We start from the raw sequence: 13,514 nt of genomic DNA, 5'->3' as shown, positions 1-13,514 counted from the left end.
GACACTGAAAGAACAGGTGACTAATGAACAAAAAGATAATTTGGACTTGGTCAAAGTTTAAACTTTTTGCTGCAAAGTACAGTATCAAGGGGGTGAAAGGATACCCCACAGAGTGAATGAAATGCTTGCAGATCATGTCCCTGAAATGGAAGTGTTTCTAGAATACACACAGAATATCATTTCAAAAAGAAGACAACCTAGTTTTTTAAAAAATGGGCAAAGGATCTGAACAGACATTTTGCTAAAGACACATAGCCGATAAGCACGTGAAAAGATACTAGCATCACTTGCCACGAGGAAAACGGAAATCAAAGTCACGACGAGAGACCACTTCATTCATCCTGGAACAGCTAACACCGAGAAGACTCATGTTGGTAAGGGTGTGGAGCACTTGGAACCCTCAGACAGTGCGGTGGTGGGAAGCAGCCTGGCCATTCCTCAGAATCCTGGGCACAGAAGTTACTAAGGACCCAGCAAGTCCACCCTTAGGTAAGCACTCAAGAGAAATGAAAACACATCCACATACACAAGAAAAAACTTGCACATGAATGTCCATAGCAGCACTAATCATAATAGTTATCCACGAAGTGGAAAACAGCCTGTTAAGGAATAAACAGATAAATAGAAGCGGGTCCTGCCATACAGTGGAACATTACTTACCAATAAAAAGAAAAGAAGTAATACTTGCTACAACCTGGATGAACCTTGAAAGTATACTCAGTAACAGAAGTCAGTCCTAAAAGACCATCTCTTGTTTAATTCTATTTGTATAAAATGTCCCAAATAGGCAGCTTCATGTTGGGGGTGCCTCGGGAGGACTGGACCACTAGCTAGGCAGGACTTCTTTTGGGGACAGAGGTAAAAACTTTATGAATGTGATTGTGGTGATAAACGGTTCTTGGTGAGTATACTAAGGGGCCATTGAACTGTACATTGTAAAAAGGGGAATTAGGTGGTCTGTGAATGATATCTCAGATAGTTGCATAACTTGGTGAATACGCTAAGGGACCATTGAACTGTATATGCTAAAAAGGGGAGTTTTATCTGAATAAAGCTTTCATTACAAAATATTTTTTTAAAGGACAAGCTAAGGTTTCTAGGAAAAGGGGAGGTTTTTTTTTTTTTTTTTTCCAAAGCTCTAATAAGTTTATAATGGTAACAATCCTACAAGCGACACATGCAGCAATTTGTTTTTTTAAAAACTTGCTTTTAACCTGAACAAAACCTCCCACCGCCTTCGGCCTACTTTCACACCTTCCCGCCGCCCGCGCGGCGGCTCTTCCCCGGGAAGCCCCCTCCGGGGTCACCGTGCGCCCTCCGGAGCACCGGGAGCGCGCGGCCCAGGTGCCCAGGGCGCGGGGCCCCGCCGACGGGGCGGGCCCGGGGGCGGCCGCTGTGACCCCGGGGCGGGCGGAGACGCCGCCTCCGCGGCCACCGATAGGTCCCAGCCCGCCTCGGCGGCCCGCGGGCCAGGGGCGGGGAGCGGCGGCGGCGCGGAGGCCGCGCGCGCGGTTGGGCGCTCCGGAGGCCGGGAGCGAGGCCGGGGCGGCTCGCGGGGCCGAGCGCGGGATGTGGGCGCCGAGCGGCCCGCCGGGGCCCGCTGGCTGGGACCGCCGCCGGGTGGGCGCCAGGCTGCGCGCGGCGCTCGCGGGGCTGCACGAGCTGCGGGGGCTGCGCGCCAGGCAGCAGGCGCGCGTGTGGGGCGCGCTGGCCGGGCCGCCCCCGCCCGGGCCCGCCGCCCCCCGCGGCCCCCGCGCCCACGAGCTGCGGCTGGAGGCGGCGCTGGCGGCGCTTCAGGAGCAGCTGGTAAGGAGCGCGCGGGGGGCGCGGGGGCGGCGGGCGGGAGGCGACCGATCCAGGGGCACCCTCGGCGGCCTCGGAGGACGCGTCTCGGTCCCAACGCAGACGGACGCGGAGGCCCCACGGATGCGGGTCCTGAGAGCTGCCCGGCCCGCCCTCACCCTGGGGCTGCGCCTGGCTCTGCATGTCGCCCCGCGCACACAGACTTTGAGGATGAATTCCTGTGTGTTGGAGTTTCCCTGTTGCGTTGATAAGAACGCATCAAATCGGTTTGCCCTGAGGGGGATCCTTGGGATGCCCATTCCGGGCGCCAGCGTCTCCCTGCGGAGTGGGTCGGGGGACGGGCGTGCCACGCACCCCCCCAGCTGACCCGCGCCCAGGCTGAGCTCTGGGGTCGTGTCATTGTAACTAGGCGTTGGGGGAAGCGTGGATCTGATGAGGCCTCTTCTCCAACTTTAAAATGTAACCTGACCTACGAAAAGAGGTGTGTCCTCTGGACCGAGAGGCAGTGGAACCAAGCCTCCTGGGCCGCAACGGGCTCCTCCACACGCCGGGCGCTTCTGTGCCATTGAGGACACTCGGGTCACTGGCCCAATATTGATCTGCTGTGTGATTTCACTTCATGTATTGGCATCAGCTGAAGAGAGTTTTTGCAGGGTTGTGCTACTTTTTTAATGAAAAATTAGAAGGCTTCCCTGGTGGCTCAGATGAAGAATCTGCCTGCAATTCAGGAGACCTGGGTTCGATCCCTCGGTCTGGAAGATCCCTTGGAGGAGGAAATGGCAACCCACTCCAGTGTTCTTGCCTGGAGAATCCCATGGGAAGAGGACCCTGGCGGGCTTCAGCCCGTGGGGTCAGCAATAGCCAGACATGACTGAGTGGGCTACAGTCCATAGAAAGATGCCTATTTGAGAGTTGAGCCTATTGCCCCACGTGGAGAGTCTTTTGACTGGGAAGTTAACTCGGCCCTGTTTAAAGTTGCCGTCTGTACAAAGCAGGCTGGATGAAGCCGCCACGTTGCTGTCAGCTTAGCGCAGTCCTGTCGGGTCAGTGATTTGTGAGCTGCTTCTAGGTTAGAGAATCCGGAAGCCCAGTGTCTTGCGATGCCTCCCCGGACTCCTGCTGTCTCCACACATTGTCTCCTGATGGTGCAGCCTCTCCTGGGATTCCCCGGCTCCTCCATGGAGGGAAGGAGCCAGTTACCAAGTGGGACTTTATAGGCTTTTCACCGCCCCCCCCCCCAACATCTAATCCAGTCAGAGCTGCAGGTGTGGCTGCCGTGTGTGTGTGTGTGTGTGTGAGTGCGCGCGCGCATGTGTGTGCACGCACGGATGTGTGTGTGCACCCAGACACAGCCTCCCTGGAGGAGGCACACAAAAGCCTGCAAAGGTGCCTGACCTGCGTGTGACGGGAAGGAGCTCTGGGGTGCTGCTCTGCATTGTTCTCTCGGGGGAGCTGGAGCACAGTTGATGATTAACTGAGCTTAAGTCATATACAAATCAGACTTGTGGGTTCTCAGCCTCTAATTACAAGTAGCCTTTTGGGAGAGAAGATCAAACCGGTTTTTTGTTGTTTTTTTTTTTTTAATGTGGGGACCAGAAGGAACACGCACGCTTTGTCTTGAAACTTTGTTCTTGGCACAGACTGTGTGATCAGAAGAGAAGGATTGAGTACGTGTGACATCAGCCCAGCGGTTAACAGGCTCACATCTTTCTTACAGGGAAAGTTTTAGGAGTGATCCCAGTTCTGCAGTGAAGGCTGCAATCACAGGGCCTTTGCCTCCATCTCCGTCTCACACTTGGGTAACTGCGGCTCAGGCAGGGCCCCCTGCCATCCAGCCTGGGTTAACCTGGGCAGGGGGCGCCAATCAGGTGTGAAGACAGGAAGAACTTTTATGGGACCCGCAGCAGCTTTGTCCCCAGACGTCCCAAGTGCGAATGAGCTTGAGCACCTGGGGATTTACGCTGCCTTTAGGAGAGGTCCCCACACAACACTTACCACAAGGAGCTTTGCCTTGTTAATTGCCGCGTCTGAAGTCACAGCAGGAAGCGCGAAGTAGGTGCTTAGTGAGTCTTCACTGGATAAATAAACGAGCTCCGTTACTGCTGATAGCACAGGGGAAGAAGGTTTCATGTTTACCATCTCCGTGTCCTAGACTTCGAGCTCATGAAAGCCCCGTGACCTCCGACCCTGCCTCTATGGCCGGCGCTGCGGTCACCTGTCCATCTTCCAGGGATAGTCCTTCCCTGAGACTCGACTGCCCTTCCCGTCTCTGTCAGGGTCAGGTTCCCAGCGGCCCTGATGGGAAGCCTTGGACACCCTGGAGAGCCCGGAAGCTTTATGTCCCGCCAGGAGCCACCAGCGCGAGAGGGGCCCGGGGGGACAGGAGGGCAGGCTCTGGGCACCCACCAGGACCCTGCGGGGAGTTTCCCGCTGGTCACGCTGCCCGGCCCGAGCGGCAGCGGCTCCTCTTCCCTGGCAGGCACTGGCCTTCAGCAGGAGCTGGGGTCTGACTGCCGTCGGAGCCGCAGCGTCTGCTGCTGTCCTTGGGCCGCTCTCGGGGGACACGGACTGGCACAGTGGTGTCCACGGCCGGGCTGGGCCCCCTTGTGCGGCGCCGGCACCCTTGGTCCCCGAGGCTCACCTGGGCCCGCCTCCCGAAGGCCTCTCCTCTAGCCGGCTGGGGCTCTCGAGGTCCCGCCGGGCTGATGCCCAAGCTGCTTCCTGTGCGTGTGCCCGGGTTTCGGGGAGAGGGCGGAGGTGTTCTAGATGCCGTCTCTGTGCCCCGAATGTGGGGATGTTTCTCCCCCTCACCCTCTGAATCTGCTGCAGAGCTTTTAGAGGCTGGAAAGCCGGGTTGCAGATGGGAGCAAAAGGGCAAAGCAAGAGGAAATCAGCTCCGCCTCTGCAGCCTGTGAAGTCAGCAGTTGGAAGATGGGGCTAAGCCAGACGTCTGGTTGTAACGGCGTTCCCCAGGTAGAAGTTCTCAAGCGTTTGTGGTCACGGAACGCTGGTCCCTGGGGAGCTTGTCAAAGTGCCGGTTGCCAGGTGTGCCCTAGAGTCTCAGTTAACTGGTGTGGCAGGGAGCTCGGGGCCTACACAGAGGCCCGCAGGGGCTCCCCACTCCCGGGAACCCCGCTGTCTCTCCTTCCAGATTTGGGGGACTCAGACAGGACATGCTGCCCCGACTGTGAGCCAGAAGGCCTGCAGTGCGCCGGGGGCGCAGGGCAGCGAGGCTCGCTGCTCTGGAGGGAGCCCGAGCGGCACTGCCCTCGCGTTCACGCCGTGATGACTTTTCTGCCACACACTTGTCTCTGCAGAAACGCATGTGAGCGCAGGGAGGCTGTGTGCCTGGCTTCGCGGCGGGTCACACTCGGCTCAGGTTCCCCAGGAACCTCCGACTTAGCACAGCCTTAGAGCCCGCGGCGGGGTTAAGGAGAAGCAGAGACATAACCCCCCACGGAGGACTGCGTACGTCTGGGGTGAGACGCCCTGTCACCGTGCGGCGGGGTCCTCCAGACACAGTCATTCCCTGGAAGGTACCGGGGCCTTTCGACATTAAACAGAACCCGCCAGCTGCAGGCCAGGCCAGGCACACGGTAATCACAGAGCATTTATTCCAGCACAAACAGGCCAGGGTCAGTTTTGGTAGGGGGACGGGTTGGAGAGGGAGGAAAAAGCCAGAGGGGGCCTCTTTCAGGAGGAAGGGGCTCGTGGCTGGGGACGGAGGAGGTCTCATCGCCGCGTTCAAACCCTGAAGTGTGGTTGAGCAGGCAGCTGAGGTTTCTGCCTGCCCCAGGGCCCAGGGAGGAGAAAGTCTCGGGCAGTAAAAACTCCCTTTGTTTGAACCTAAGTGTTTCTCCTTGGCTGGAGCCCCTCTTGGAGCCCCGCCCCCAGCTCTCCGGCAGGGCCATCCCCCGGGGAGGGTTTCCCGCTGCGAGAATGTTCAGGGGCGCAGCCAGGGGGCCCGGGGAGTCTCGGTGGTTCTGAGTGTGTAAGGCGTGAATAAACTCGGGACTGCCTTTCGCAGTGTTACGTTTACATACTGTTCCACGAGGCTGGAGACTGTCTTGCTGCAAAATGGGGGAGTTGTTCTGAGACCCCTGCATCAGGTCCTGAGGAAGGTGGATGTGGACCGAATGGTCCACCCACCAGCGCCGGGCTCTCGGCCCCTAACCCAGAGCAGTGTGCCAACGGCGTCGTCCCGTGAGAATCAGAAGTTGCTGCCACCTGCCCCTCTGGGACTGACTTCTCGTATTTATTGAAATTGCTGAAGTAATTCCTCATTTCTATATAATAAATAGAAATACAATTAATCACCTTTTTAAACAGGAAGACTCATATAATTGCACTCACTAATTATTGGCCTTAAACTTCATTGCTAATCAAAACAAGAGATTTAGGCAGTAAGCCTCGACAGCAGGGTGCAGTTTTATCACTAAAGGAAGGACGTCAGCGTTTGTGAAACACGAGTGCTATTTCCCGTGCATGTGTGTGTACGCGTGTGGGTGTGTATTGTGAGCATCAACTGCATACATGTGTGTATATTACATGATACTCACACGCATGTAGTTAACACACACAGTAACCCATCTCACAGCCAGGGAAGCCGAGGCCTGGAGCAGGACAGAGCTGGGAGGTGGGCCCTGAGACCAGAAGGTGCTGGGCATCGCAGGCTGCGTCTGCCCTGGCGCCGGGCACCCCTCCTGCAGGCCCCTCCCTGCTCCCCGGAGCCCTGCAGGACCGTTCTCAGCGCCTCCTGTGCGGGCCGTGTGTGTGTGTGTGTGTGTGTGTGAGTCGCTCATCTCATGGTCCACACGCGGGTTGGAAAAGAATTCCCAGACGTGAGGCAGAATGAGAGAAGCATGGAGCTATTAGAGCGGGAGACGCTGTTAGAACAGCGGGCCTGCTCAAGGGAGAGCCGACCTCGACCAGGGGTCCTTGGTGCACCTTTATGCCCAGGGTGCCAGGCGCAGGACGGGGCCTTGCGTGTCGTGTGCTTATGGGATGAGGTAGGTACACTGGGTGGGGAGTGGAAGGCAAATGCCTTCTCCCTGTGGGGTGGGAGGGGAGACAGGTTATCCTGCTCAGGAGGACCTGAGGTTCGTTAATGGTCACGACATGGGGAGGGGAAGAATATAAGGGTCTGGTTTGTTCTCTGCCTCCATTCCAAGACCCTGCTTGTTCACTTGGTCTTTCGTCCTTGGGACACCACAGCTCCATCGTGTCTAAGTCTTTGTGGCCCCATGGACTGTAGCCCGCCAGGCTCGTCTGTCCATGGGGTTCTCCAGGCAAGAATACTGGAGTGGGTTGCCATTTCCTCCTCCAGGGGATCTTCCTGACCCAGGGATCGAACCCGGGTCTCCTGCACTGCAGGCGATTCTTTACTAGCTGAGCCACCAGGGAGACACATCTGCGCCGTGCAGGCTAAGGCTCTGCAGAAGGCGGGGCCCTTCTTCTCTCCTGGGGACTCTCCTGTCCCCCGAAGAGCTGAAAGCCCGGCCCCCCGGTGCCACAGACAGGCAGCCGTGAAGGAACATGGTGACTCAGGCCCCAGACGCAGGGTCCACGAGGTGCGCGTCCGGGACAGCAGGCTCTTGCAGAGATGGAAAGACCTTGACAATACCCTCGGTGGCTCCTGCTGGAGGCGGGGGCCTTGGGCTGGTTTAGATCCCAGTCCCACTCTCATAAGCTGCGTTACCCTGTCTCCTTATAAAGGAAGATGTCTAAGTGACCATCGCTGATTCCAGCATCTGTACCTGGGAAGACAAGCCGGCGGCAGTGGCAGCTGGGAGCCCGTGTGTGGGGTGGGGCGCGGGGCTACAGGCCGGGGTTCGTGGGGGGTTGGGGAGGTTGCCGCGAGTGAGGCGGCTTCACGGGGCGCCCTGGCCTCCGGGTCTGGACTCAGAACGGCCCCGTGCCCTGCTCTGTCCCTTCCTAGGACCGCTTGAGACGCCAGGACGTCGGCCTGCAGACGCACCTGGACCAGCTGGACCGGCAGATCAGCGCGCTGCAGCTGGACGTGCGCAGGGGCCCCGGCGAGGCCGCGGACAGCGACAGCAGGCCCAGCTCGGGTACGGCCGTCTGGCGAGCCCACCGCTGCTCAGGCCCCGGGGTCAGCAGCCACCGCCGCGCCCGACAGCGCGCATCACAGAAGGAGCCGAATATTTTCAATGCTTGTATTTAAGTGCAATTGGGAAGAAAGAGGGGCTTCCCAAGGGATGCTGGTGGTAAAGAACCCGCCTGCCAATGCAGGAGACACAGGAGACGCAGGTTCGATCCCTAGGCCGGGAAGATCCCCTGGAGAAGGGCATGGCAACCCCCTCCAATATTCTCTCCTGGAGAATCCCATGGACAGAGGAGCCCGATGGGCTACAGTCCCTGGGGTCGCAGAGTCAGACACAACTTAGTCTGACTTTCCCTTAGCACAACTTTCCCTTAGCTCGCACGGGAAAAAAGAAGACAGAGTGCTGTATGCACTGTTTAGTTGGGAAAATACTGCTCTGGGGGGAAGAAACCGCATGAGTTTCTCTCCTCTCCCTGGGCTGAGGCATATTCTGGGCTTTGGCATATTCTGGGCTGTGTTCGGGTGGAGCAGACTTGGAGGCTGTAAATAACAGCTTTTGTGTGACAATAGGAGTTTTGAGTCCATAGGTTCATTCAGCCTGAAAGCAGTACTGCGTCCTCCCCGTTGCCTGGGTGCCCTGCGTCAAGGTCGTTCAAGGTCACACATTGATGGTTAGCATCGTTCTGGCCGACACGGCCCTGGGCACCTGGGCTTCCTCTCCAGGTTCCGGGCTCAGACGGCGGCTCAGACAGCAAACCCGGGAGACCGGCGTCTCCCCGGGTACAGTGCTCTCTGGCGCGTCTGTTTTTCTGTTTGAAAGATCCTTCCGCGGTCTGGGTTGTCACGCATGTAGCAGGGCCGGGCGGGGGCCTCCCCGAACGCTGCCCCTTTTCTGGTTGATGCCTCAGGTGGAGCTTGAGAGGCTCAAGGAGGGAGGGGAGAGGAGGGTGGGGGTTCCACTCCCGGGGCCGGACGCCAGTGGCCACGTGGGGGACTGAGCCGCTTGCCCCGGAGAGGGGTGAGCAGCTGGGGGGCGGGGCTTGGGCGGGGGTGAGGGCCCGCTGACCCCGGGGGCACAGCAGGCAGCAGGGGTCCTCGGCATCCCCGCCCCAGGCACCCCCCCCCCCCAGCCCCCCAGCCCCCTCGCACCGGCTCCCTGGGCCGCTGAGCGCCTCTCTCCCCCGCCAGGCTTCTACGAGCTGAGCGACGGCGGCTCCTGCTCCCTGTCGACCTCCTGCACGTCCGTGTGCAGCGACCACGTGTCCTGCTCCCTGGGCACCTTGCTACCCGCCGCCCCCAAGGCCAGGCCTGGCTCTGGGGACTGCCGGCCCCGCTCGGCCGACGAGACCGCCGTGTGCGGGGTCCCCCTGCCTGCGTGGGGTCCCCCGGCCGGCGAGGAGGGGCCAGGCCAGCTACTGCAGGAGGAGCCCCGGCCGCGGCCGGTGTCCACAGGTGAGGACAGCCAGGCGGTGGGGGACCCCCGGGCCCTCGAGCCCCCCCCCGGGGAGGTGGGGGCAGCCCCGAGCTGCCGAGCACAGAACAGGGAGCCCTGGGCATGTGGGGGAGGTTCCACCCCAACAGGGGCTGCTCCAGGGTTTCCGTGGGCTTTTCGGCTTTTGAATGGATGGACGGAGGAATCAAAGGCCCGCTTCTGTACGTCGCAGCAGGGCTGTGGCAATGGAAAGCATGTCTTCTTATTTAAAACGAGCGTCCTTCCGCACCCTTCCGTGGCCCGTCCGGGACCAGGGTGGGGCAGCGCTGGACACGGACGTGGAGAGAGTTCAGCTCACCCGCGGCGCCCCCCCACCCTGTCCCTCAGACGGTCCCCACATGCCCCGTCCCTCGGACGGTCCCGAGAGGAGGAGAGGCACCTCACTCCTGGTGCTGGACCTGCGCCAGCAGGATGCTGGGCGCGTCTGCAGACGTCTCAGGGCTGGTCTGTCCCGTGACCTTGTCCCAGGCACCCGCGTGGTCCCCGACCCCCCTTCTCGCTGCGTGCTCTGCACCTTTGCCGCACGAGGGCGGGAACTGAGTGTCAGGGTCTCAGCCTCGCCCCACCCCCGCCCCCGCCCGGCTGTCGCTGGAGCGGCCCGGGTGGCGGGCGTGCGGAGGCTGCCCGCGTCTCCAGGCGCCGCGTGTGCGGGACCAGAATCGTCCCGCCGCAGCCGGGTGGGGGCGCGGCCTGCCCCAGGGCGGCGCATGCGCAGAGCCGGGCTGGTCCTGCTGAGGCCGGCGGGCGGCGCTTCCTACCCGGGGCGGCGCGTGCGGCTTCCTTCGTTGATGCCTCCCCCTTTTTCTCCTTCCCAGGTGACCTTGAAAGGATCCTGCCGGCCGACGTGGGGCTGCAGAAAGCCGGGGCACACCCCGCGGCCACTCCCTTCCTCTGCCACGGTGTGGACCCCAAGTACCAGTGCGACCTGGTGTCCCGGGGCGGCCGGGAGGTGTACCCCTACCCCAGCCCGCTGCACGCCGTGGCCCTGCAGAGCCCGCTGTTCGCTCTGACCAGGGAGACGCCGCAGACTGAGGGCCGTGTGCCCCCCCGCCCGCCCCCCGCCAGCCCCGCAGGCCCCAGCTCCGTCCGCTCCGGGCTGGCCTTCGAGGCTGGCCCCGCTGCAGCCTACATTGAGCGGCTGCTGCGGCTGCGGGCCCGAGGGAGTGCGCGGGGGCCCCCTAGAGGGGAGGCGTCCCCAGCCCCGCCGCAGCTCGGTGCCCGGAAGGTGGACGATGAAGGTGGCCTGGAGAAGCCGGCCTGCACCCCCGGGAGGGCAGTAGTGAGCGGGGCCGCCTGCGGGGACAGCCTCGCCCGGCCGCCACCTGTGCCCTCTGTGGGCACCCCACGCCCCAGCAGCCATCCCGAGGGGGGACCCGGCCCCTCGTGTGGGCACATGCGCGGGGAGACCCGTCCAGACGCCCCCCAGCTGGCCTGTGGCCGGGCCCCCGCTCCCCGCTGCCCCGCTCAGCCGACGGCGCTTGCTGGCTGGACGGGCGGAGGCAGGTGGCCGAGCGGGCGAGTGGACGGACGCTGCGCCCACCCCCATCTGGTTGCCAGCGGAGCTTCCCCCACAGGGCCCCCCAAGACCAGGCCTGTGACGATCAGGAGGGGGCCCAGCGACAAGACGCAGGGGCCTGGGAGGCCGCAGCTGCAGTGGGGCGCCCTCGGGGTCCCCCGGCCGCCCCCAGAGTCAGGGAGTGCTCCCCGGAGGCCCACGCGGGCCGCAGAGGCGCCCGGCCGGTCCTGCTCCGAGTCCAGCCTCTACCCCGTGTCCTTCTTCGTGCCTCTGCTGGTGGCGCGGCGGGAGGGTCACCGGGCGTCGTCTCAGGCCTTGTTCCCCTGGGAAGCCGCGCCGCTAGGGGCGTCCGGGGGCGCGGCGCGGAAGAAGCAGCGCCGGTGGCAGTCCTCGGTGGAGATCTCGGCCCGGGCGCGCCCGGACCCCGGCCTGGGGCCCCGCAGGCCCGCGGCCCGGAGAGGGGGCCTCCCGAGGCCCGTGTTTGTCAGGCCCAGGCCCCCGCCGCCCCCGCAGGACGCCCGCGCCCGCAGCGCGTCGGAGGGCTCCGACGGCTCCGCCGAGTGCGCCTCGCTGCTCCTCTCCACCGCAGCCGGGAGCAGCGGGGATGAGGCCAGCGACCACACCGCCAGCCGCTTCGGGGACGCCGAGTCCAGCGGCAGCGAGTCGGGGGGCGGCGGGCGGCCGGGCCAGCGGGCCCGCGCCAGCTCCAGGGCGGCCCTGCCCCCGGTGCCCAGGCTGTGCCGCGTCAAGGCCTCCAAGGCCCTCAAGAGGAAGATCCGCAGGTTCCAGCCGGCCGCCCTGAAGGTCATGACCATGGTGTGAGGGGCGGCAGAGGGGCCTCTCCGCTTAGGACCCGCCCAGCCTCGCTCACTCGAGTCTGGTGTGCGGGCTGCCATCTGACAGCTCTGCTTGGTCCCCGAAGCCACCCTTTGACAGGGGTCCCCTCAGAGGAGCTGCCGGGGTGTCCCTGGGTGTGTCACCCCGGGTGAGGCTGTGACTCTGAGTGCGTCGCTCACGGGGCGCAGTGGAGACAATCTCCGGGACCCCGGGATTGCAGACCTGACGGCCGGCCTCCCAGGCCCTGTGCCCTGAGCCCGGGATGGGTGCCCTCGGGCTGGTGCACGTTGGGGGGCGGGCGGTATCCCCGATGGCTGCAGCACTGCTCTAGAAACTGGGTTGGAATATGAGTCCTTGTCAAACGCTACAGGTGAATAAACACCTCAAATGCCGTTGTCTTTGCAAGTCAGCCTGCCCCTGTAGCCTCCCCGTCCCGGGGACGTAACTGGTGGTCAGCAAACCCTCGTCCTTCCCACCGTGAGGACGCCCTCTCACCCCGGGGGGAGAACGCGCTTCATGTGAGTCCACCCCACACTCTTTCCAACACTCATGTGTTGAGCATAAACGTGCTTTTGAAAAGAAACCCTTGTGTGTGGTGTTTATTTTTCAAAGGAAATGTCCCTCAGCTTTTCCAGAAGGTGGGGTTTTCGGGGAATCTGCCTGCTGAGAGCATCTTCAGTTCATACAGCACTTTACACGGAATTTTTCCAAGTTGCTTCTGTGGCCTGGAGGCAGAGAGAAGACCTCAGTGGCAGGGGCATCCCCCGGCCCCCAGGAAGCCTCAGGGGGTCTGGGCTCCTTCAGCCCCTCCTGGGGAAAGGGTCTTCCTAAGCTTTTTCTGAAACTGTATTGATACTTGAAGGAAGAAGCCAAACCTACTAGTGATGGGTTTTTCGGTAAAAGGTTGTACACAGGACAGGCGCTTCCCTGGTAGCTCAGCTGGTAAAGAATCCACCTGCAATGCAGGAGATGCGGGTTCAATCCCTGGGGTCAGGAAGGTCCCCTGGAGAAGGGACAGGCTACCTACTCCAGTATTCATGGGCTTACTCAGTGGCTCAGATGGTAAAGAATCCACCTGTAATGCGGGAGACCCGGGTTCGATCCCTGGGTTGGGAAGATCCCCCCTGGAGGAGGGCATATTCTTGCCTGGAGAATCCCATGGACAGAGGAGCCTGGCGGGCTACAATCCATGGGGTCACAAAGGGTCAGACATGACCTAGTGACCACAGCACAGCTCACAGGGCATTCTCTTTAATGGTCTAATTCTCACCCATGTGGCCTGAGAGGGTGGGGGGCCCAGGTTCTCTGGGGCCTCTGAGAAGGTGAGGGGCCTGTGAGAGGATCCAGGGGCTGAGAGGCCAGCCCTGCCCCGGTCCTCACAGCCTGCGCCCCTCGCCGGCCACCCTGGAGAAACGGCCGTGAAGCTCCCTTCACAGGGTGTGTCCTGCTGTTTGACGTCCTCTCTTGCATCAGGCAGAGCTTCTCCCAGTTCAGGGGCTGCAGGGCCGCGTTTGCAAAGTGCAGACTTCCTTTGTTGTCATCAGGGACTCTGTCCTTGCTTCGCAGAGAGCCCTCGGGCTCTGTCTCTGGCTAAGGTCTTGCAAGGTCAGTGCAAAAGGGGTGCAGTGGGTGTCCTGACAGTGTTTCTCTTTCTCGGAAGCCAGGCTGTGTTTCCTCATGATTCAGCCTCTGAAGTGAGCCAGACAGGAATGCGTCCCCACCCAGATGATGCTGGGCCTGTCTGTGCAACCAGCGATCCAACCATGCCAATAACCCAGCAAAGTAACCACACCGACCAACCA

The 13,514-nt window shown here is 61.6% G+C and overlaps 1 protein-coding gene across 1 annotated transcript; it reads left to right on the top strand.

Moving 5' to 3' along the window:
• Nucleotides 1–1,569: 1,569 nt before the first annotated feature.
• On the top strand, nt 1,570–12,234 carry DACT2 (dishevelled binding antagonist of beta catenin 2). Its single transcript, XM_061130246.1, has 4 exons — nt 1,570–1,806; nt 7,742–7,874; nt 9,056–9,319; nt 10,175–12,234. Exons 1-4 carry the CDS (start codon nt 1,570–1,572, stop codon nt 11,695–11,697), a joined length of 2,157 nt encoding a protein of 718 aa, XP_060986229.1. The 3' UTR covers nt 11,698–12,234.
• The last annotated feature ends 1,280 nt before the right edge of the window (nt 12,235–13,514 follow it).

This window comes from Dama dama, chromosome 26 (genome assembly GCF_033118175.1).
Source record: "Dama dama isolate Ldn47 chromosome 26, ASM3311817v1, whole genome shotgun sequence".
Lineage (NCBI taxonomy): Eukaryota > Metazoa > Chordata > Mammalia > Artiodactyla > Cervidae > Dama > Dama dama.
Note: the sequence above shows the minus strand (reverse complement) of the source record. Positions and strands in the feature narration are given on the sequence as shown.